The sequence below is a fragment of the Hypanus sabinus genome, chromosome 5 (assembly GCF_030144855.1).
Source record: "Hypanus sabinus isolate sHypSab1 chromosome 5, sHypSab1.hap1, whole genome shotgun sequence".
Taxonomy (NCBI): Eukaryota; Metazoa; Chordata; class Chondrichthyes; order Myliobatiformes; family Dasyatidae; genus Hypanus; species Hypanus sabinus.
The window spans coordinates 8,804,723-8,829,993 of record NC_082710.1 but is presented as its reverse complement, the minus strand read 5'-3'; the positions used below and the strand labels follow the sequence as shown (position 1 = coordinate 8,829,993).

Genomic DNA, 25,271 nt, shown 5'->3' with positions numbered 1-25,271 from the left:
CAGCTTGAGATATGCACAAGCTTTATTTAACATTTTTGTTCATGAAAAATATTTCTAATGACTAGTAAATAGTTTATTCACATGAACAAGTTCTGCTGCTGTTGTTGGGTTTTACCTGCTGTAATACTTCAAATTCAAGATGTTATATATTTTTTAAACTCCTGTTCTGCAATTACAGCTTTCATACTGCACTTTAGTATAATTACTAGGGGTAATCATTAGCTCAGATTGGTTCCAAAGGCTGTAGATGAGTCAAACTGGAATATTTTGAGTACTATGTACAAAATGCAGCAGATTGTTCATGCACATTCTCTTTGGTGTTTGGTAATCCTTCGAACCAGATAGGATCTTCATTCAAAACACATCAACTTTATTGCCTAGAATTTTAATCAATGCTTTAAGTACACAATTCGAACCCAGATTCCATAAATTATGAATGAAATACATTTTCACTACTCTTTCAGATGTGTACAATATAACTTAAAGAAAACATCAAGTTGTTTGTGCAATCACTTCACAATCTTAAAATTGGCAACCATGCACATACAAGAAACAGTCATAAACATAAGAAAAACTTAGAAGATATTTGGTATTTGAAAGGTTATCCATACAGAAACCCAGCTCAGTTACATGTTATAGTCAACGTTCCCTCTAATTCTTTCTTTGCAGCTGCGCTAACCAACCATTGCATTGAGCAGGAAATTTTTACATGGCCTGAAAATGGCTCAGCACCTCTAAGTGTGCTTTTTGTAATATGCATACTCTGGTTGGATTGAGGTGTTGTCGAATCTTGGCAATCCATTTCTGAATGTTTCGTCACCATACGAGTAGACGTCATCAATGAGCACTAATGCCTCCTCATATGGTGGAGAAACATTTGCAAATGGATTGTGAAGATTAGAGAACTCAACCCAACCATCAGCCACCCGAGTTATTTCCATGCATTCTATGAATATTTAGAATGAAAAGTGAAAAATCACACTTTTGATGCTATTTATTAACTGAAGGATATAATGAAAAGCAGCACAAAGAATTTTTTTTTGTATTTCGTAAACTTTTTCTTATCTGTCTTTATTCAAGCTGCACAACTAAGGCCATGTGCGTGGGAACATTTCAGTTACTGCACGGCCGCAGACCTGCACATCAGAGGGAACAGTGATTAGAGAAACTAGTACTTAGTCACCCTGATTTCTTCATAAACCCACTGGTTATTAGCAGTCAAATAGAATTTGAACTTAATTACAACCTCTGAATGATAAGTTCTGATATTAAATGCACAATCAAACATCATGACAAACTTGTGATGAATTATTTACTATCTTGTGATCTGCAGTTTTTTTAAATAAGGGCCTTACAGAGAAGAAAGCCTTTTTATTTTGCCAGATTTTGCAAAAGGAGGTACTGTATTATACAACTGCAATGTTTGTGTTGATGTTCACAAGTAATATTCCATAAACTACTGCCAGAATGACAATTTTTACCATGCATTATTTTATTAAGATGTGTGTCCTTAACTGGAGGTGGTGGTGCTTTTTTTCTTTAAAATTGAATTAAAAAATTGAATTGTTAAAAGTTTCTTCAATTTTTTTTATTATTTCTGATAAGTTGACTGGTTAATTAATTTATTTATTGAGATACAGCGTGGAATAGGGCCTTAAGGCCCTTCGAACCATGCCACCCAGCAACCCCTGATTTAACCCTAGCCAAATCACAGGACAACTTACAATGACCAATTAATCTGCCACTGGTACATCTTCAGATTGGGAGAGGAAACCAGAGCAACCAAAGGAAACCCATGCAGTCACAGTGTCAACATACAAACTCCTTACAGAGAGAACTGAACCTGGGTCATTGGTACTGTCAAGTGTTGTGTTAACCATGATGCTACCGTGCCACAATTATTAACTAGTTTAGAACTGGAGGCATTTATAGACCAGACTATGGCTGGGTTTTTTTGCTGAAACACTAGTTTCATGTTTACTTTGAATAACTTTTGCTTTTCCAGATTTGTCTGCTTTATATAAAATTATATTAAAATTTTAAACAGCTACACACAAGTATGAAGTTGTGTTTCCTAGATCTTTTATTTGAATTTCTGGATTACTATAGTGGAGTACCACCACAAATCCATTCTCTCCACTATAACCAAAATAAATTGAATGACAAACTTGCAGTCTTTTGGAGAAGTATTCACATCATAAAATTTAAAGTAGGTTAATAAAACTTTTGTCTTAAGTAACCAATTCAGTCTCCAAGGTGACCAATTCCTAATTTTACTGAAACATGTATCTTACTATAACCAAGATACAACTACCCTCATAAATACAAGAAAATATCCCGCTTCATTCAAATCAATAGCAACAATATTATTAAAAGAAAGATTTCAAGCCATTTAAGTGCATTCAAATATAAATACAATTCTCTCGAAAGGCCTCAATTACTGCTGGTTAGGGGGTTATGGATAGCCACTTCCAAACTGACCAGAGCCTGGTTGTGGTTTGGAAGCTTGCTTGTCTCAATGACCTGGAGAGCTATGTTGGCTGGAGTCTAGGCTTTATGCTTTTGCTTTTGGTAGGGTCACCCATGCCAAACAGGTCAAAGGGTTGTCAGGGCTAACAACCCCAACTGGCAAAACAAAATTGTTATGGAAACAGCAATAAAGCCTTACATCTGAGTGGGACAGTATTCCTCAGTCTTCAACTGGGACTTGCATGAATGATAGTAGTGAAAACCAAAAGGAAACATGATGAAGGAAGACCTGTACACTGCCAGAGATGTAGGATCTTTATTGCTGGTCCTAAATGCCAGCGGCGTAACAGGCAATAAACATGGATAACTACCCACTATCATGGAATATCTGATTCCATAATTAGGTTTGACACACTAACTTCAGGACTTTGATTCAGAATCAAAATTGTTCAAATTCTCTCCTAGGATCTTGACTTCACTGGTATTTATTTACTTTTAGAGATACAGTGTGGAACAGGCCTTTCTGGCCCTGCACCCACATCTCCTAAGCAAACCTAATTTAATCTCCAGACAAATTACAGTGACCAATTAACCTATTAACTTGTACGTCTTTGGAGCACCCAAAAAATAATCCATGCATTCCATAGGGAGGACACAAAGAGGCTCCTTACAGCTGTTGCTGGAATTCAACTCCAACAACCCCAGCTGCAATAGCATCTTGTTAATTGCAATGCTACTGTCTATTAAACCCTATCCATTTATATCAGCTGTTAAATATTAACACTAAATCTGTTTGTCAAATATGAAATACAGTATTCCTTAATATTCTTCAAGAACATTGCTTGTAATTAAGAAAAGAATATAACCTCATTTTATTCTGTGAGCAACGTACAAAATGCTGGAGGAATTCAGCAGATTGAGCAGCATCTGTGTAGAGCAGGGATCCCAACCTAGGGTTCACAGACCCCTCGGTTAATGGTAGGGGTTCATGGCCTAACAAAAAGGTTGTGAACCTGATGTAGAGGAATAAATGGTCGATGCTTCGGGCGAAGACCCTTCATAAGGACTTGCCACCTCATTGAGACGTCATCATATATATGCCCGTAACGTCGACTGTATTTTCCCCTCCATAGATGCTGCTCGACTCTGGATTTCCAACAACTGCAGAACCTGGTGTTTATAATTTTATTAAACTCCCCTCTGATTGCAATTGTGCAGGTGGGATATCAGCTTTGCCTGGACAGACAGCAAGATACGTTGTACAAAACAGCCACCTTGTTTGGGTGCTAGGAGTGCTTTTGCTAGTTTGAGATGGAGTTGCCTGGTTTTACTTGATTCACCCTCTTCTTACCCAATACCATTTGCAGACAACCTATAGCACTGTAGCCAATACTGATGCTGACTTTACAGTCTAGCTCCTAACTGGCAAGGTGAACGGGAACAAATTACACCTGTCAATGGCTATTGACAAAATGGATCAATAAATTAGTTATTTACTCTAACTCGTCAGTCCTGCTCAAAAAATTTATGATTACATTACTTCTATCTTTTGGTACAAAGAGGGATAACTATGTCTTTTTGTCCATAAAATGTCAATTACGCCCATATCGAACAATTTATAATGGAAAAAAAATTAAACCAAGTACAGACCAATTCCAGTGACTGACGATAGAGATTTCAGCTATGATTTAGGTTCCATTAGAAAGATCATACTTTCTTCAATGTTACGTCAGTACAAGTCATATTCACAGAGGAAGTTGTAATTACATAAAGAATACAAAAGGACTAATTTTATTTGCTTCAAACATACGACTATATACAGCTTAGTAGGTATAACAAATGGATATTACTTTAAGGGTTATGCTTCATTAGAAAATGGTCAATTAAGATTAATTGCTACTTCTGGCATTTTATACTAATAAACTGAATTTCAATCTTACTTTTCTGATATGTTTTCATTATTTAGTTTGCATCCACAGTAATTGCACTTAACTTTCAAAGAAGATAAATAGAGATGGAAAAGGGCCAGCGATCATAGCTGGCCAAAAATGTATCAAAAATATGCTGCTGTACCACAGAGATGAAGCAACATTCTGGACTGTTTGATTAGTCTGCGATTTGTCCAAAATAGCACCATTCAAGGACAGTGCATATAATTTGTATTTAAACGATAACATCCGATAAAACTCTTGGAAACTTGAAGCATGTTTATTACTTGCATGTCCTTAGCAAACTGAATTAAAATCGATAGCCTAATCAAGAGTAGCATCCCATCTATTGCTTGGCAAAGGAAATGTAATATTCCATAACATTCAAGAAAATACCATTCAGCAGCAGGACAAGTATAACAAAACAGATTTAAATAAAACTTACTTGGCACATTACATTTTCTTGAGGAAATATTAAATAATTCTGTAGCAATTACTGAAATTCAATTTAATTGAGGGGGTAGCTTTTATAAACTACATTTGATGAACAAAATTGCAACCAAAAATCAAACTCTCATCTTTTCATGGATTGGAAATGTTGGAGGTTTACCAATTAAATAAGTTATAGTTTTAAAAAATTATTATATATTGCAATGTACTGCTGCCACAAACAACAAATTTCATGACATTTGCCAGTGATATTAAACCCGATACTGAATTTGATTACAAATCGTGGAGCCTGTTTTAATCACAAGAGCCTTTCTCTTCTACATTGTATCTTGTATCATCCAATCTCTCAGTAACATCTTTTGCAACGTTTTAGTGCGTGAAGACCATTATATAACTGCATGATGCCGTTGCAGGCAGTCAAATGCATACAATAAATATTTTAAGCATTTAAATTTCAATTTACTATGGAATTCAGTAAGAAATTTCCTGATGTAAAAGTTAAGATGTTACAGTATCAAACAAAGAAAAGTAAATCCATCAGCTTGTAAGTGAAGTTCCATTCAATAGATTTGAAAATTATGTAAAAAATTGGAATTCCAGTTCATGATACGATGTAGTTAAGAGCGCTGAGGTGCTTCTAAAAATTAGCTTCCTGCAATGAGGCAAGCCACAATCCATTGTATTGCGGGTTTTTTTGGACAATACAAAAACACTTTTAAAATAAAAATCATTCACCTAATGTCTCATCTCAAGCGATAAATCAAACTCTCTTACAGCAACAACCACAACTTCAAAGAAATTTGTTCCCTTAAAAATCTGCAATATTTAACTCTTACTGTAATATACAGTAGTTATAGTCTCATTCCAGCTGTAAAGACTCCTTTACAGTGAAAAGATGCTGGATTTTCCAACAAAAGGATAAATAAAACACATTTTAACAAACGGCTCAGTTATTCCTAAGGAGTCCCTCAATACAAATTGCTGATCAGATTGAATTTTCTTAGCTCTAAATTTAAAACCAATTCTGCCAAGGACGGTCTCAAGCCCAGCTGCGAGAGGGGAGTTGAACATGAGGCTAGCAACCCCATCCTGTAAAAACCCAGTGCTACACGAATGCAAACAGAAGCTTTAAAGACCTCAACTCTGGGAGAGGGAGGATGTACCAAGAAGATGGGCTACACCTGGGGACAACCTAAATGACTGCCCCTGGACAGAGCACTCAGGCAAACTGCTATTGGCAGCCTATACCCCAGTAGGAGAACTGGGCTTAAGAAGAAGACAACATTTAGAATCAATTAAGCTTTATGTTTAAAATTATCACAGGGTACAACTGATAAAGTCCATTCGTACTTGTCTTGGGAGAGGGAAACGAAAAGCCTCATCCATTATCTTAATGTTTGCATAAGCATATTGAAGGGATTACAAAAAGTGTTCACGTTCAAATCAAGCTACACATTAACAAAAACACGAGAGATTCTGCAGATGCTGGAAATCCAAAGCAACTCACATAAAAGACTGAAGGAACTCAGTAGGTCAGACAGCAACTATGGAAATGAATGAACAGTCCACGTTTTGGGATGAGAAGGGGGAAGATACTAGAATAAAATGGTGGCTGGAGGGGAAAGAGGACAGCTAGAAGGCGATAGGTAAAGCCAGGCGGGAGGTGAAGATAAAGGGTTGGTGAGAAAGGAACCTGATAGGAGAGGGGAGTGGGCCATGGGAAGAAGGACAGGCACCAGTGGGAGGTGATAGCCATGTGAGAAGAGGTAAGAGGCCAGAGTGAAGAATAGAAGAGGGGAGGGGAGGGAGGTTTTTTTTCCTGGAAGGAGGAATTGATATTCGAGCCATCAAGTTGGAGGCAACCCAGACAGAATATAAGGATATGTTCCTCCATCCTGAGGGTGCCCTCATCGTGGTACAAGAAGAGGCCATGGACCAAAATGTCCGAATGAGAACGAGAATCAGAATAAAAATTTTTAACCATCGGGAAGTTCCACTTCTAGTGGATGGAGCACAGATGTTCATGAAGCAGACCCCCAATTTACAAAGGGTCTCAGTAATGTTGAGGATGTCGAATCGGGCAATGGCATTTTGTAAAGCTCATGCCAGAATGAAGTTCTGACCTTTTGCTTACTTTTAGATTTAAGATTCTGATCTTAAATTTCTAAGCAGATTAATAACAAACTCAAAATGGTGGAAGAACTCAGCAGGACATGCAGCATCTATGGAGAGAAATAAACAGTTGGCATTTTGGGCCTGTTCTCTTACAAATCTTCATCAGGGTCTTGGCCTAAAATGCTTCAGTTTATTCCCCTCCATAGATGCTGCCTGACCTGCTTAGCTCTTCCAACATTTTTATCTGAGTTACTCTGATTTCCAGCATCTGCAGAATCTCCTGTGTTTAAAACCCAGTGGAGTTGGAGAACTAAATCCATCAATTTTTAATTTTATCCAATTATCCATCAACTTTAAACCACCTCGGCCAAATAATCTTTTGTTGATAACTGCAAAGTTCATGCAAAGATAATTGACCTAATCATTGCATTAGTAACATGACATCATTTCAAATTGTTAAGACATTTAACCACCCTGAGAACCAGAGGAAGTATTGGAACTGAGCAGGTTAATCTGTGTTCTGCATTTCAGCAATATGCTGATTCCACAATGGTTTAAAATATCCTTTTGTTTTAATCTCCAAAAAGTGGCTTTGATTTGATGTTCTAGGAGAATATTTGGACGTCCAGCTTTACCATGCTAGTCACTCATGCGATTGTCAAGTACTGATGATAGAACAATCCAAAAAGGCTTGTAGAGAACAGGCAAGCTGCAATCCACCATGTTAGAAAGGAGAGGAGGCCTCGGAAGAGTAATGGAGTGAAAACGTTCTGCAGACCATCCAGTGCCATTGTTATCTGTGCAACTGTCAGCTTTTTGCTTTCATTGGCTACAAGAGTAGATGATTTGACAGAATTGGAGGCTTCGGTGATCTCCTTAGGAGACATATATGAAGGTTCTGAGAGAAGTCCCCAGGAATGGTGACCTGTTTCATGAAAATATAAATGGAACACCAGTTGATCAATCACTTCCAAAGCTTTAGTTTTTTTATTTTTCCGTCATCACTAAAATGAAAACATTGAGGTAAACTATAAAGATGACCACAATCCCAAGCAATGAATTTGAATGGCATAAGTATATACTCATTGACCACTTTATTAGGTATCTCTCTGTATCTAACAAAGCAGCCCCTCACTGTATATTCATGGTCTTCTGCTGCTATAGCCCATCTATAAGGTTCTACAGGTTGTGTGTTCAGAGATGCTCTTCTGCACACCACTGTGGTTATTTGAGTTACCGTTGCCTTCCTGTCAGCTTGAAGCAGCCTGACCACTCCCATCTCACCTCTCTCATTAACATTTCCCCACAGAACTACTGCTTACTGGATAATTTATGTTTCTTGCACCGTTCTCTGGAAACTCTGGAGACTTGTGCATGAAAATCCCAGATCAGCAGTTTCTGAGATACTCAAATCATCGCGAAAGGGACCAATAATAATTCTATAGTCAGTCACTTAGATCATATTTCTTCCCCATTCTGATGGTAGATCTGAACAACTGAACCTCTTGACCATGTCTGCATGCTTTTATGCACTGAGTTGCTGCCACATAATTAGCTCATTAGATATTTGCATTAACGAGCAGGTGTACAGGTGAATCTAACAGAGTGACCACCGATTGAAAAGTCATCTAGTCTTCAAGTTGAAAGGACAAAATAAATAATGCTAGTGTTTATTATGCTTATTGTTTCCATATCTTTTTATTCTACTCTCCTACAAACAGTTGTACAGGTGTTCAAACACCTGTTCAAGGACATCTTCAATCTTCCATTGCTGCTGTCAAAGGTTCCCACCTGCTCCAAAATGCCATCAATCATACCGGTTTCCAAGAAGAGAAGGGAAAGCTGCCTTAATGACTATCACCTACTTGCACTCATGTCTGTGGTGATCATGGCTGACCATGGCTAGAATTAACCATGGACCTGGTACCATGGACAACATTCAAACTGATTGTATCACCATCTGGTGTGGAGGATCAGAAATTGCTGCAAAAAGTTATAAACTCAGCCAGCTCCAACATGGGCATTAGCCTTCCCAGTGAGGACATCGTCAAAAAGCGATGACTCAAGAAGAGAGTATCTATCATTAAGAACCCCCATTACCAAGCACATGCCCTCTTTTCATTACTACCTTCAAGGAGGAGTTACAGGAGCCTGAAGACAGACAGACACACACACATTTTAGGAACAGCTTCTTCCCCTCCACCATCAGATGTCTGAACAGACAATGAACCCATGAACACTTACTATTTTTGTTTTTGCACTACTTATGTGTATACACACAAACCTTTTGTAATGTGTAGTATATTTTAAGTATTACACTGTACTACTGCCAGAAACAGCAGATTTCATGAAAACATCACTGATAATAAATCTGGACAACTCACACAAAATACTGGTATCCTTGACATCCAACACATCACTCTCCACAACTTAGTCTTCTACGGGATCCAACCACATCTTTACCTCCTGCCCACATACTGCTTTCCACAAGGATCACTCCCTCAATGAATCCCTTGTCCAGTCATCATTCCCCACTGATCTTCCTTCTGGCACTTATCCTTGCAAGTGGCAGACATGCTCCAGCCGTCCATTCACGGCCCAAAATTCCTTCCAAGTGAGGTAATCTGTTGGGGTCATCTGTTTTACCTGGTGGTCCCGATGTGGCCTCCTCTATATTGGTGAGATCCGATGTAAATCAGGGGCGGCTTTGACAAGCACCCCTGCTCCATCCACTAAAAGCAAGATTTCCCAGTGGCCAACCATATTAATTCCAATCACCATTCCTAGTCCAACATGTTGGTTCATAGGTTCCTCTTTTGCCACGATGAGGCCACTCTCAGGGTGCAGGATCAAAACCTCATATTCTGCCTAGGTAGCCTCTGATCTGATGATGAGAACAATTTCCAATGTTATTTTTCCACTCCCCCTGCCCTCTTCTTTAATTCCACACTCAGGCCTCTAATATCTTCTCACCTACTCATCAACTCCCCCTGGTGCCCCTCCTCCTTCCCTTTCTCTCATGGTCCACAAAGCCCTCCATTCCAATTCCTTCTCCAGCCCTTTAACCTTTTCTACTTATCACCCCTCAGTTTCTCAAATTCATCCCCTCCTCTCCCACTGCGTGGCTTCACCTTTCATCTTCTATCTGATCCCCCTTCCCCTCCACCTGCCACCTTATTCTGGCATCTTCCCCTTTCCTTTCCAGCCCTGAAAGACCTTGGCCAAAGCTCTTTAGTCCTCTCCGTAGATGCTGCCAGACCTGTGTGTCTGCTACTTTGGACTTTCAGCATCTGCAGAATCTCTTGTGTTTATAATAATCCTGAGGGGGGGTGGTGGGGTGGAGATTCCAAAGAAGATATAAGGCACTCCTTCCCTCCACTAGCCTGCTGGTCACCTTTGGGCAAGGTGGAGCAACTGGTTAGCCCCCAGCCCCTTGATCAGGGTCAGTGACAATTACATTTTAGGCTCTAATCTTTACCATTAAACCATCAGGAAATAAAAATCATCAAGAACTTAGATTTATCAATATTTTATTTCAATTGAATTTGAAAAGAGAATGTATCAATATTTCAGAGCAACACACACACAAAATGCTGGAGAAACTTCATATCCTGATGAAGGGTCTTGGTCCAAAACATACTGTTGATTCATTTCCATGCAGCCTGACCTGACCAGTTCCTCTAGCATTTCGTGTGTGTTGCTCTGGATTTCCAGTGTCCGCAGAATCTCTTGTGTGTACCAGTATTTCAGACTTACCCAGGGTTTTTAAAAGCAGTGTTGTATGAAGAAGCATAATCACTGGTGCCACATATTGAAGTGCAATCACACAAAGGTAATAGAACACTCGGGCAACCTTCAAGTAAAGGAACAATGCTGAATTATTTTATGCTCATTGATGAACTACACGATTTAAAATAAAGGTCACCCAGATACATCACCTTCTTACGTTCAATTCTTAGCAAATAGTTAATTACTTCTATTGTCAGGATATAACAGCACAGAAACAGGCCCATCAGTTCATCTTGTCCATTCTGAACTATTATTTTGTCTACTCCCATCAAACTGCCCTAGACCATAGCTCTCCATATCCCACCCATCCATATATTTATCCAAGCTTCTGAGACATGTTCCTATTGAACCTGCATCCACCACTTTTGTTGCCACCATTGCATCACACTCTGAGTGAAATTGCCCCTCAGATTTCCCCTAAATGCTTGACCTTTCACCCTTAACCTATGACCTTTACCTTTAGTTTCATTCAACTTCATTTGAAAAAGCCTGTTTGAATTTACCCTATGTACACCCCTTAGTTTTGCATACCTCTATCAAATCTCCTACTCTCCACAGAATAAAGTCCAAACCTAGTCAACTTTTCCATATAACACAAATCTTCAAGTCCTGGCAGCATCCTTGTATACTTTCTGTACTTTTTTTTAACCTTATTGATATCTTTCCTGTAGATCGGTGATTAGAAGTTGACACAATACTCTGAATTTGGTCTCACCAACTTCTTATACAACTTCAGCATAATATCCCAACTTCTGTACTCGATGCTCTGATTTATGAAGGCCAATGTGCCAACAGCTCTCTTTAAAACCCTATCTACCTGTATAGCCACTTTCACAGAATTATGGATCGGTATTCCACGATCTCTTTATTCTACTGTACTCCTCAGTGACCTACCCGTCACTGTGCAAGTCTTACCCGTTTGTTCTCTCAAAGTGCAACACCTCACAAACGTTTGCATTAAATTCCGCCTGGCATTTTTCAGCCCATTTTTCCAGATCCTGCTATAAGTTTTGCTAGCCTTCATTGCTGTCCACTATGCCCCCAAGTCTTAGTATCATTCACAAATTTCACTAAACTCATTGACAGAATTGCATACGTTCCACCTCAAAGCCGTATGTTTCAGATACTTGTATAACATGAAACTATTGTACCTCTTTCACAACAGTACACCTAACTTGTCCATTCAGCATTCACTGTAGGAGCTGACTGTGCAGTTATTATGAACAATTCTCCAGTGTGGTAAAATAAAACCCATGTCCCTCTCCTAAGCTGAATTTTATGATAACTCCAGCATTTTTGCACTTGCTGATGGTTCAATAATGATACACTCAACGTTTTAGGAACAGCTTCACCATCACAATTCTGAATGGTCCATGAACACTAACTATCTCTCTTTCTGTAACTTAAAGCAACTTTTTTTTTTGATGTTTCGGACTGTACTGCTGCTACAAAACAAATGCCATGTCGTACATCAGTGAAAATAAATCTAATTCGGATTCAGACTTCAGAGATTTTGTGCTTGCACAAGCATGCATGGAGACCCCAACATAGAATAATGACGGCAAATAGTGACAATTTTGCTGTCATTACCTTGTAAAATCCCGCTCATTCTCTCATGTATTTTCTTTTCTAGAGAAAATCAAAAGTTAATGATTTTCAATGTTCTGTTTTAGTAGAAAGACCATAAGCTTTAGGAGCAGAATTAGGTCATTTGGCCCCTCAAACTCGCTCCGCATTTCATCAAGGCTGATCCATTTCCCTCTCAGCCCCAATTTTCTGCCTTTTCCCTGTATCGTTTCAAGAATCTTGCAACCTCTGCCTTAAGTATACCCAATGATGTGGCTTTCACAGTTGCCTGTGGCAAAGAATTCCACAGATCTGCCACTCTCTGGCTAAAGGAATTCCTCCCTGTCTCCATTCTAAATGGATGTCTCTCTATGCTGAGGCTCTGTCCTCTGGTCTTTACTCCCCCACCATAAGGCACATCCTCTCCATATCCACTTTTTTTTGGGATAGGTGTCAGTAAGATCCCCCTCTCATTCTTCTGAATTCCAGTGAGTACAGGACCAGAGCCATCCAAATGCTCCTCATATGATAAGCTTTACAATCCTGAAATCATATTCATGAACCTCCTTTCAACCAGCCCCAATGTCAGCACATCCTTTCTTGTGCGGAAAATGAAACCCACAAAGCAATTACCTGTTGCAAATATGCCCTTCTGCCCCGTTATGAACTCGACATTAGTACAATGTTCAGTTATCTTTCCCCAACACATGGCCTCACTTCCACAGCTCAAGTATCAACAAACCTCACATCTTTTCTGTCCTACTCTCCTGTTGCTCCTGTTCACCTCAGTCATTTAACCATTCCGCATTTTCTTACCATCTTTTGCAGATCCTTCGTACCGATACGTCCTGCCTCTTTCTTCATTTGTTCTATACTCTTTTGTGCCAAGTTTAGGTACGCTTGCAGGTGTTGACGAATTAAGGCCAGTCGGAGAACACAGAGAGCGATAATAATCCACAGTCGCAATGAATCATATGTAGACTCTGACATTCTGTAAATCATTCAACAGAAGTATTTTTAAACAAAAGAATTACAAAAATCATGTCATAAGAATACCCACTTTATAAACATTAGAGAAAAATAATTGTCTTGTTCTAAAAGGAGATATTGTATGTTGATATAAACTTTTAACTGCGTTGAAGATCAAATGATAACAAATATACTAAAATAATGTTGTACCCATTTTCCTCAGCAAAGATAAGTCAGTGTGGTTGGAATTACCACCTCAATATTCAAATGGAGGAGGAAATAAAATAAATGTTTAGTAGAGTCGTAGAAAAGTACAGCATAGAAATAGGCCTTTAGGCCCATCTAATCTGTGCCCAACCATTAATCTGCCTACTCCCATTGACCTGTACTGGGACTACAGCCCTCCATACCCCTCCCATCCACATACCTACTCAACCTTCTCTTAAATGTTGAAATCAAAATCACATGCACCCCTTGCACTCGCAGCTCATTCACACTCTCACAACCCTCTAAGTGAAGACGTTTCCCCTCTTGTTCCCTTAAATATTTCAACCTTAATCCATAACTTTAGTTGTAGTCCCACCCAACCTCAGTGGAAAAAGCCTGACTGCACTTACATTATCTATTTCCTCATAATTTTGCATACCTCTATCAAATCTCCCCTCAACCAAATTATTTCTCAGGAATATCAGGATGCAGTTCATCAGAGTGATCTTAACTTAGCATAAAAGCTTATGGAACAGAATAATAAATCACTTTGGAGTTATGGATCAGCAGATGGCACCAGTTCAAAGGCGAAACTTTAATTTCTACTATGTTTTTGTAGAAAAGTGGAAAGGCTCCACAAGTAAGAAAGCAGAAGGTCAAACTAGAAGTCACACAGGAAGTCTAGGTAGAGAAAAACACCAAATATCGTACTATGCAAGTAAATTCTTCATCACGTATACTCACAAAGGAATGCTTTCTTTGCCAAGTGGTGGATTCATGATATAGTCTTTTGTAATAGGTTTCACCCACAGAAGTACCATGATTAGTGGTGAGAGGAAGTTCACATGAAGCAAAGTCCTACAAGTCAGAAAATCCAAATAGTGCATATGATTAACAAGGCATCTTATTACATTTTAAAATATTTAGGTACGCTTGCAGATGTTGGTGAACTAAGACCAGTTGGAGAACACAGAGAGATAATAATCCACAGTCTCTGACATTCTGTATATCATTCAACAGAAATATTGTTAAACAAGAGTTACAAAAATCAGGACAGGAACCTGTGAGCAAACCTACATTATAAATGTTACAGAAAGATAATTTTGTCTTGTTCTAAAAGGCAAAATTGTATGTGGATTCTGTTACATACCAGCAGCAATAGATCACAAATTGAGTCAGGTTTTAATGTTAAGACCACTATATTTATTAGTATCTACTCAAGAATATAAACAAAAACAAACAGAAGTTAACAGTGTTATGTGTGCGTGTGGCTCCCAAACTGTCAAGCTTAGGAACAGTTCTTCAAGTCTTAAGATGGTAAACTAGAAAGGTCCAGTAATCTACGAAATAAATGAGGGGAGAAATTTGTAAATTCACATTAAAACGTAGCGAGGAGGCAATTACGAAAATTTCACGGGTTCCACGCTGGGACAACAAACAGTTGCCGAAGATCTTATCCGTCGAGTCGTTCCGAAATGCATGTAGAAATATCCCAAAGGTGACAGCCACAGAATATCCCTTCGCACAAGTGGTTACCACATAGCACACCTGAATCCAGGTAAGGGCTTACAAAAAGTGGTTGCCACAGGATACTCCAACAAAACCCACGTCTGGATCATACGAAGTGACAGTCACACATCCAATGTGCACTGTGTGCCATTAATCAACCCAATCCTTTGGGCATGAGAAAATATCAGACTTTACCCATTTTTTCCCCAGCAAGCCCCTGATGACAGCTTGCAGTACAAAGTCCTTTTTTTCTCTCTCTCTCTCCTTCTTCTCTGCAAGTACCAGCGGTCTGTCACAGCTTGTTATACTAACGTCATAGTTCTGTCTCATCCAGACGTTTTAAACTGACACCCACAGTAAACGACACCGTGGTCATGTAACAATTTAAATTTTTTAACTGTGTTGAAGATCAAATGATAATAAATATACTAAAATAGCTCTATCAAGTCACCTCTCAACCTCCTTTGCTTCAAAGGGGAAAACCTCAGCTTGCACAACCTATCCTCAGAGGACATGCTCTCTAATCCAGGCAGCAACCTAGAAATCTTCTCTGTACCATTTCTGCAGCTTCCACATCCTTTCTATCATGAGGCAACCAGAACTGAACATAATACTCCAAGTGTGGTCTAACCAGCTGTATAGAGCTAGTTAGGGGGTGAATTACAGGACATTGCAAAATTTAGAATTTTCAAAAGGATTTTAATAACATTCTGCAAAACAGGTTGGTCAACAAAGTTAGAATTTAGAATTGTGGGTAATGTACTGATATGATTGGGAATTGGTTGGGAGACAAGAAGCAAGGACTGGGAAAAAAATGGATCTTTTTCAGATTGGCAAACTGATTCGAATCATGTATGAATCACAGCCTGTGCTCATCTACATTTATGCAGGTGACACAAAACCTGAAGGGATTGTGAATGGACAGATGCAAAGCGGGTTCAAGTGGATACTGATGAGCTATGTAAGGGAGTGAGAATATGACAAGTTGAATGTAATGTTGAAAAATGTGAAGTAATTCCTTTCGGAGCATAAGAGAGGAAAACAGAATGTGTTTTAAACAGTGACTTGATATTCAAAGCGAACAAGGATTCCTTGGGCACACGTCATCCAAATCTAAAGATGAGGATGCAGTAAGCATTTAGAAAGGCAAATGCTATGTTGACATGTATTAAGAGTACTTGAGTACCAAGGCACAGATGTTTTACTGTGAATATACAGAACTCTCATCTATTTGCTTGAACGGACACATGCATGTAATTGGCATAACAGCAATATTCAAAGTTGGGTACAGCTGTTCAACTGATCAGGATAATATCTTTATCTGAACCAAGAACAACAGACCAGATCATGTAAACATTGTGGTTTTAGAACCTGGATGGAATACTCTATTTGTCTAAATAAGGAAAGGAATATTAAAATAAAAATATTCCTTTCACCACAAAGCTCTTGGGGTCAACCACTTGTAAATGTACTCTCATTGTTTCTGACAGTTTTATTTTTACCTTTTAATTCAGTATGGGAAATATGCATCATAGAATCATAGGAAATAGAGGATTTTGCCATCAAATCTGTGGTACCTTAGAAAAGATTTCTTTATTTTTAAGATTAGTTTTAGTTGCCTTATGTACATCAAAATACATAGGGAAATGCTTCACTTGCGTCAAATCAGTTCAGCCTGGATTGTGCAAGTGTCAGCATGCTTCCAGCACAAACATAGCACACCCACAAGAGTTAATGAATTAGGAGAACCTGCTAATCCTTTACATTTTTTTTAAAATCATATATTTATTTTCTAGTATCAGATACAACGGCTAAGCCATTTATTGGCCATCTCTAATTGAAAATGTAGTGGCAAGCTGTCTTTCGGAACTGCTATATGCCAATTCTGCTTCTGACGGTAATGCCCTCTTCTCACTGCTGCCACCAGGAGCCTCAGGACTCACACCACCAGAATCAGGAACATTTACTACCCCTCAACCATCAGGCACTTGAACCAGAGGGGATAACTTCACTCACCCCAAGACTGAACTGTTCCCACAAATTATGGACTCACTTTTAAGGACTCTTTATCTCATGCTCTTGATATTTCTTGCTTATTTATTTATTATTATCTTCTATTTTTATTTTCAGTTTGTTGGTGTTTGCACATTGATTATCATCCTGTTGAGCATGGTCCTTCTTTGATTCTTTTGCCCAATGGTAAGGATCCAGGAGGGAAGTTCAAGAGGAATATTAGAGGAAGGTTTTTCACTCAGAGAGTGGTTGGTGCGTGGAATGCACTGCCTGAGTCAGTGGTGGAGGCAGATACACTAGTGAAGTTTAAGAGACTACAGACAGGTATATGGAGGAATTTAAGGTGGGGGGTTATATGGGAGGCAGGGATTGAGGGTCAGCACAACATTGTGGGCTGAAGGGCCTGTAATGTGCTGTACCATTCTATGTTCTATGTCCCATGACATAAAAAAGGTTGGGAACCCCTGTTCCAATTGTGTTTCTTGTATCTACTGTGAATGCCATCAAGAAAATGAATCTCAAGGTTGTGTATTGTGACATGTCTATACATTAATAATAGATTTACTTTGAATTGAGTGGCTTTTATAAAAACGTAAAATGCCAAACCACTCAGCATCTGCACCAAGTGAAAGACTTAAATGTTTTCATTCAAAGGCTGAATGACTTGCTAGATGTGTGAGAGAAATATCTAAGAAAACGCAGTAAATTATCACAAGAGGCATCATTGCACTTCACTCTCAACATTGTAATTTTCAAATTCTATTATTGTTGTATTGCAATTAGAAGTGGTTACTAATTTACACATACCAAGATGTTACATAATTACTAAATAATCTATTTCAATAATGCCAATCGATAAATGATAAAAGTCAAGGATTTTAGAAAGGGATTCTGCTCTGGAAAGAATGCTACTTTTTTTTACATTCAGCTTACAAAATTGAGAAAGCTTTTATTAAATTGTCATCATAAAGATTACAATAGTATAATATATTCTCAAGCTATGCTGGGAAGTGTTAGCAGAACCTGAATTCATGACCTTCTGCCTTCTAGACTTTCAGTGGTGTTAAAATATTACACAAGTTATCACTGAGTCAAGGCTTCAAATAAAGTTTTAAATATTGCTTTCCAGAACAGATATTACTTACCCCTATTTATTTTTTCATAACTACTTTCTGCTAATTTTGTTCAGTATCATGATTTAAAAAGCCACAGATACATATTACTGAGAAACCTGCAGGACAACAGAAGCAATGCTAAAGGTCTGTCAACCTCTGCTTCACTGAGGGTGACAGGGAAGGAAAGAGATATTATGAAACGTAACTAGAAGCCACATTCCAGACAAGAAGCAAACTGCCTCAAACATTCACAGTGGACGAATGATTTGGAAATGTACTCTGCAATTAGAATATTGTGTAGTCAAGATAACAAATGATAAAGTAATGCTGATTAATTTACATTAGTTAAATTTCACTGCAGAAAGTATAATCAAAATCTGACAGCTTGGAAAGTTTACATGAGAGAACAGTATTTAAATATATATAAATATATAAACACACACACGCACGCACAAACTGAGATAAAAGAGCTCTAAAAATACAGAACCAAGGTCAAGGATAGTTTGAAGGGGAAGGTATGGTGGTACCTATGGCCAATAGGATTATACTGGATGTGCCATTTTACTTCTATTAATTTTGACACAAAACAAGATGAATGTCCAGCTACCATATTGATAGTTGAATAGCTAGAGGGGAAAGCTATCCCATTAGAATTTTACCTAATTTCAAAGTTCAAAATACATTATCAAAGTACGTATATCATACTTTGAGATTCATCTTCTTGCAGGCAGCCACAAAACAAAGAAAGGCAATAGAATTTACAAAAAAATCCCACACCATAAAGACCAATGTGCAAAAAAGAACAAGTCTTGATAATAATTTTTAAGGAAGCAAGCAAACAATAGACATGAACCACAGAGACCCGAGAAGAAAGTTCACATCAGCGTAGACAGTTCGGCACTGTAGCCGGACCAGGAGCCCAGTGGCTCCAGGCCACAACTACAGAGTCAGTTCAGTGCTGTGGCGAGTAAAGCGCCCCGAAGCAGTGATCTGAACACCGGTTTGTTCTCAACCCTCGACCTCAATACTTTAAACCTCATCGCTTAAATCGGCATAACATTGGTTTGCCATCAGCTCTCGGGCCTGGACCCTGTTGCTTCTGTCCAGCCTGAAGACTCATAATGGCCCCAAGTCCGCTCTAGGGAAGGCAGCCACTGCTGTATTTGCATTGTCAAGAGCCAATGCAAATGAATATTTCAAAATAACACACAAATGTATTCAGGATGTATTCCATAGCCTATACTCACAAATAAAAATGGTAGTGTTGAAATACTCAATAATTTGCCTAACTTCTTTGAAAGACCCTAATAGCTTTTCAAGTTATTCTGAGTATAGGTATGTATAAATTGGTTGGAGCTATTTACTTTCGTACAGGGATCAAGGACCTGAGAAACAGATTTAAAACAACAGGGAGATCAAAAATTTAGAAAATGAATCACCCACAGTTAATATCTAGAATTAGAATCAGAATCAAGTTTATTACCACTGACATATGTCATGAAATTTGCTGTTTAATAGTGACGTAGTGTTCATGGGTTCACTGTCCATTCAGAAATCGGATGGAGGATGGGAAGAAGCTGTACCTGCAATGGTCAATGAGTATCTTCAGGCTCCTGTATCTCCTCCTTGATGGTAGCAATGAAAAGAGGGCAGGTCCTGGGTGATGGAAATCCTTAATGATGGGTGTCCCCTTCTTGAGGCATTGCCTTTTGAAAATGTCCTCTATGTGAAGGGATTGGTGCCCTTGATGGAGCTCGCTGAGTCTACAACCCTCTGCAGGTTTTTCCAATCCTGTGCAGTAGCCCCTCCATGCCAGATGGTGATGCAAACAGTTAGAATGTTCTCCACAGTACGTATGTGGACATTTGCTAAAGTCGTTGGTGACATACCAAATCGAAATTTAGCTGTCATACAGATGTATGCAGGATACAGACCTATGTCTAGGTTAACTGGTTGGGTTTTGTACACCTTTGTGTGCAAATATCCAATACCCTGGGTTGAATAGTCTTCTGTGATCTTCACCATCATCAAGTAAGAAGCAATAATTATCAAGATAAAAATACTGAAGATAAGCTTGAATACAAGAAGATATGTAGGCTGAAATAGTAAATACTTATTCAGAACCATCCCAAAATATTCTGCAGCTAATACTCAAAATATTTATGGGCTGTCCCCAGCACATCTGAGAATGCATTTCACTGTATGTTTTGATGTACATGTGACAAATAAAGCTAATCTTTATCTTTTAAACCTTTAAAAGTTTGGTCATTGATTAAATTCAAGAAATAGATCAACATGGAGAACAATGGATAAATAAGACGATATAGCACAGCATGTTCTAAAGAAGAAAATATATGGACCGTGAAAGAACTAACAAATCTAATGTGTGAGATATAATTGATGCTGCGAGGGATCGTTCGAAGTGGAGAGCCATGATCGCCCAAGTGTGTAACGTGCAAGGCACCTGAAGAAGGTGGTGGGTGTGTGAAACATCCTGCCAGGGGGTGGTGGTAGAAGCTGATACATTTGAAGCACTTAAGTAACTCAGGTAGGCCCGTGAATGGTAGAAAAGTGAAGGGCTACGTAGGAGAGAATTGTTAGATTAATCAGGGAGTAGGTTCAAAGTTTGGCACAGCATTGTGGGCCAAAGGGCCTGTACTGTGGTGTACTGTTCTATGTTCAATGCTCTGATACTTCCAATCTTGACAATGAACCAAGGACTTGCTGTGCATAGAGTATGTATACATTTTAGACAAATAGGGTCTCTAAAAGGAACGGCATGAGAATAAAAAACATCAGCGACAAAAGCTTGTTTCCAAATGTTAGATTATTAATAGTTTTTCTAAACATCCAAATGACATTTTGTTTCAAGAGAGCAGTGCAGTGCCTGAAGCACCAATGTAAGTCCTCCTGTGCAGCAGAGCACACCTTAGCTTCTTGACCACTTGAGCTGTGTTCACTGGTCTTCCGATAACAAGGAATCAGAAACATAGAAAACCTACAGCACAATACAGGCCCTTCAGCCCACAAAGCTGTGCCAAACATGTCCGTACTTTAGAAATTACATAGGGTTACCAATAGCCTTTTATTTTTCTGAGCTCCATGTACGGATCCGGGAGTCTCTTAAAAGTCCCTATCGTATCCACCTCCATCGCCAGCAGCCCATTCCACACACCCACCACTCTCTGAAAAAAAATAATTACCCCTGAAATCTCCTCTGTACCTACTTCTAAGCACCTTAAAACTGTACCCTCTTGTGCTAGCCATTTCAGCCCTGGGAAGAGGCCTCTGATTATCCATACGATCAATGACCCTCATCATCTTATACACCTCTATCAGGTCACCTCTCATCCTTCGTCTCTCCAAGGAAAAAAGGCTAAGTTCACTCAACCTATTCTCATAAGTCATGCTCCCCAATCCAGGCAACATCCTTGTAAATCTCCTCTGCACTCTTTCTATGGTTTCCACATCCTTCCTGTAGAGAGACGACCAGAACTGAGCACAGTACTACAAGTGGGATCTGACCAGGGACCTACATAGCTGCAACATTACCTCTCAGCTCTTAAACTCAATCCCACGATTGATGAAGGCCAATGCACCATATGCCTTCTTAAACACAGAGCCAACCTGCGCTGCAGCTTTGAGCATCCTATGGACTTGAACCATAAGATCCCTCTGATCCTCCACACTGCCAAGAGTCTTACCATTAATACTATATTAATTAATTGAACTAATTACAGATGTCTGGTCTATAGAACTTATCCCTGAACAGAAATGGAAGTTTTGGTCACAAGACCAATCTTCAGAACAGATAGCCTGAGAAGAATGATGCATGCAAACAACCTGTACAGGTTTCTTGCATCCATTATGCGCCTGAAATTGGGCTGGAAATAGAGCAGTTAGCTCAGCATTATTACAACTCGGTGTGCTGGATTTCGGAATTCAATCCTGGCGCAACCTGTAAGGAGGTTGTGGGTTTTCTTCGGGTGCTCTGGTTCCCTCCCACAGTCAAAAGGCGTATTGGTTAGTAAGTTAATCAGTCATTGCAAATTATCCCGTTAGCCTAGGGTTAAATTGGATGTTGCTGGCAATGTGGCTCAAAGGGCCGGAAGGACCTACTCTGCCGTATCTCGAAATAAAATAAATAAATCATTGAAGTTTGAAGAATGCAGTGATAAGCACCAACAACCACCTTTTGGAAAAGATTCCCCCAGCATCAGCATGGGAGAACCTCATTTGTAACTAACAGTGAAAGAACACAGAGGGCTGAGTAGACCAATTAACTCAGGGAACAGTATTCCAGACCTCAATCCTGCTCCTGTATAAGCTGCAATCACACGTCAGTGATATTACCAGATCTCATCTTTAAGAGCACAACTTTAGATGAACAAGTTGACATAAGTAATCACTAATGACAATCTCTTTAATGATGAACCTGGACTGAGAGAAGATGAAGTCTGCATATATTCTCCCTCAGCACATGTACTTTCTTTCAGATAGTTGAATCTGAAAATTGGAACTAATGAGGATGATTTACTTCACATTTATTGAAAAGAGGGACATCATTGGAATGGCACAGAGCTGAGTGCCATTGGTGAATCAGACAAGTGATTGCCGATCCTCTACCTGCTTCCAGGTTTAGGAGATTTTTTTTTGCATCTGATCTGTGATCAAATGGCAGCGTACACTGGATGGGTCGAATGATCTAATTCTGCTCCCATGTCTTTTCGGCTTATGTCACAGAATCCATTCATTAAGGTAGAAATAGTGTGACAAAAGTTAATTCAAACAACACTTCCTGAGAGCTGAACTAAATATAATTTCATTAATTTTTGACTGGTTTGTGCCTACCCCAAGCAGCAACAAATCCTCCCAACGGAACACCAATACAAGTGCAAACTAAAATAATGATACAAAACTGACAAATGCTGAAAGCTCTATACACAGCACAAGAGAGTAAACTCACTGGCTGGCACGTGCAGTTTCAAACAGCACTCTAATTCTCCCTGTCTGGAGATTAATTTGGCTTCAATGAAAATACGGGTATAAAAACACAAAGATAAACTGATGATATTCTGTATCAAATTCCACCCTACCCCTTTTTTTTCTCCCCATTCCTCATTCAGGCTCTCTTCTCATCCCTTTACTTTGCCTCACCTGTTTATCACCTTCCCCAGTGCCTCTTCTCCTTCCCTTGCTCTGATAATCCATTCTTCTCTCCCATCATATTCCTTACTCTTCAGTCTTTTACCTTTTCCACCTATCACCTCATCCCTTCATCCCCACTCACCCACCTTCCCCCTCACCTGGCTTTGCTTACCACAGTCAGCTTGAACTCCTTTCCTAACCCTAACCCTAACCCTCCCCACCTTATTCTGGCATCTTCTCCCTTCCTTCCAGTCCCAGTGAAGGGTCCCAGACCAAAACTTCAACTATTTATTCCCTTCCATAGATGCTGGCTCATTTGCTCAGTTCCTCCAGTGTTTTGTGTGTGTTACTCTGAATTTCCAGCATCTCTTGCTCATGTAGAGATTTTTTTAATGTGTTTTATTTCAAGTGGAGAAATTTCTATTAATTTTATATATAATAATTACAAAGTTTCTTACTGTGTAAGCTTCTCCTTTGCAAGATTTAGAGCATCCAGATGCATCTGAGCCAGTCGTAGGCCAGGAAAGGTCAGGAAAGCACCAATGAAACCACAAAGAATAGCCAGTGACATTTTGAAGGTCAGTTTTGAGACAGGACCTCTGGAATAAATTATTAAAAATGATCATGCATGCATACAAATACTGAAAAAGACACATCAAAAAGATAACATAAGATGAAATTAAAAAGATGAAATTACAACATCCTTCACGTTCAAAATAAAATAATCAGCAAAACTAACTCTAAAGATGTTGAGTGACTGACTAAAAAAAAAAGTGCTAAACTGCTATAAAATCTCTTTTTGATTCAATGGCATCTTAGTAACACACTTACAGTGTAGAATTTCAGTGCATGAATGTCTTTTTGCTCAAAATTGAATGTTGTATTTCCAGGTAAACCAACTTCAAACTTTCAGTATCATATATTACAGCAGACTCAATGGCAAGGTGCACAAAATCTGGCATAAATCTTGAGGGCATGTTGAGGACATCTATGTGATATTCCAAATGTTAACAATCGAGTTAAAACATAATATTCATGGCTATATTAATCCGTCAAGTTCTATTTCCCCACAAACTTATAGACTGGAAATAAATACTAAAAAGACTGTTGATACCTGCACAGCACATTGTAAAACAGAAAATGCACAACAGCAATTTGAAATATCATGCTTTTCAGCTTAAGTTGCTTTAGTAATTGCATGAATAGCCAAAATATTAAAACAGTAATCAAAAATGAAAGATTATGAAACCTACTGGGATTGCAAGCCTTGTTTCTCAAGGAACTGCATAGCCCCACCAGAAAAGTTTGCAAACCCTGCATATTGGTGGAAAAGACAAGAAAGTAGAGTTAAATTTGAGACGAATTCCAGTAACATTCAGAGTAATATCAATGGGAATATTAAGAGTAATTTTTAAAATATATAAAGCTAATTGTTTGCACTTGGTACACTTGAAGAAACTTAATGCTTCCAAGATACGGACTTTAAAAAAAATAATACATCAACCTACAGGAAGGAGATGAGGAAAAAGTTTAGCCACAGGGTGAAGAATCTGGAGTTCATTGGCACGGGTATCTGTGGAGGCCATTTCATTCAGTATATTTAAAGTGGAGGTTGACAGTTTCTTGATTAGTCAGGGCATTAAAGGTTACAGGGAGAAGGCAGAAGAATAGGATTGAAAGGGATAATAAATCAGCCAAGATGAAATGGTGGAGCAGACTCAATGGGTGGGGTGGCCTAATTCTGCTCCTATGTCTTCTGATCTTATCAAAAATAGGCAGTGGACTAAATTTTGCCATCTGCATTAATGTAAACAGACAGTTAAGTTCTTGTACAATTATACAAAAAAAAAATTATCTACTTTAAGAAATAATAAATTAACAAACGTTATCTGACTGAGAAAAGCAAGATCCCATTGGAAAGGTAACTGTACCACAGGATGATAGGATAAATGAACATTATAGGAGCCACGTATATACAGTTGAAGTCAAAAGT

The 25,271-nt window shown here is 38.8% G+C and overlaps 1 protein-coding gene across 2 annotated transcripts in view; it reads right to left on the bottom strand.

Annotated features, from left to right (window-relative positions):
* Window positions 1–10: 10 nt before the first annotated feature.
* Window positions 11–25,271, bottom strand: part of tmem161b (transmembrane protein 161B) — a 54,856-nt gene continuing 29,595 nt past the window's right edge. Inside the window, exons 7-12 of one of the 2 annotated variants that reach the window (XM_059969350.1) lie at window positions 24,532–24,592; window positions 23,737–23,877; window positions 14,238–14,351; window positions 13,134–13,308; window positions 10,719–10,815; window positions 11–7,887 (exon numbers count right to left, since the gene is read on the bottom strand). In XM_059969350.1, coding sequence (XP_059825333.1) covers window positions 7,610–7,887; window positions 10,719–10,815; window positions 13,134–13,308; window positions 14,238–14,351; window positions 23,737–23,877; window positions 24,532–24,592 — 866 coding nt within the window. In that variant the 3' untranslated portion in view covers window positions 11–7,609. The other variant, XM_059969351.1, reaches the window with a different exon arrangement.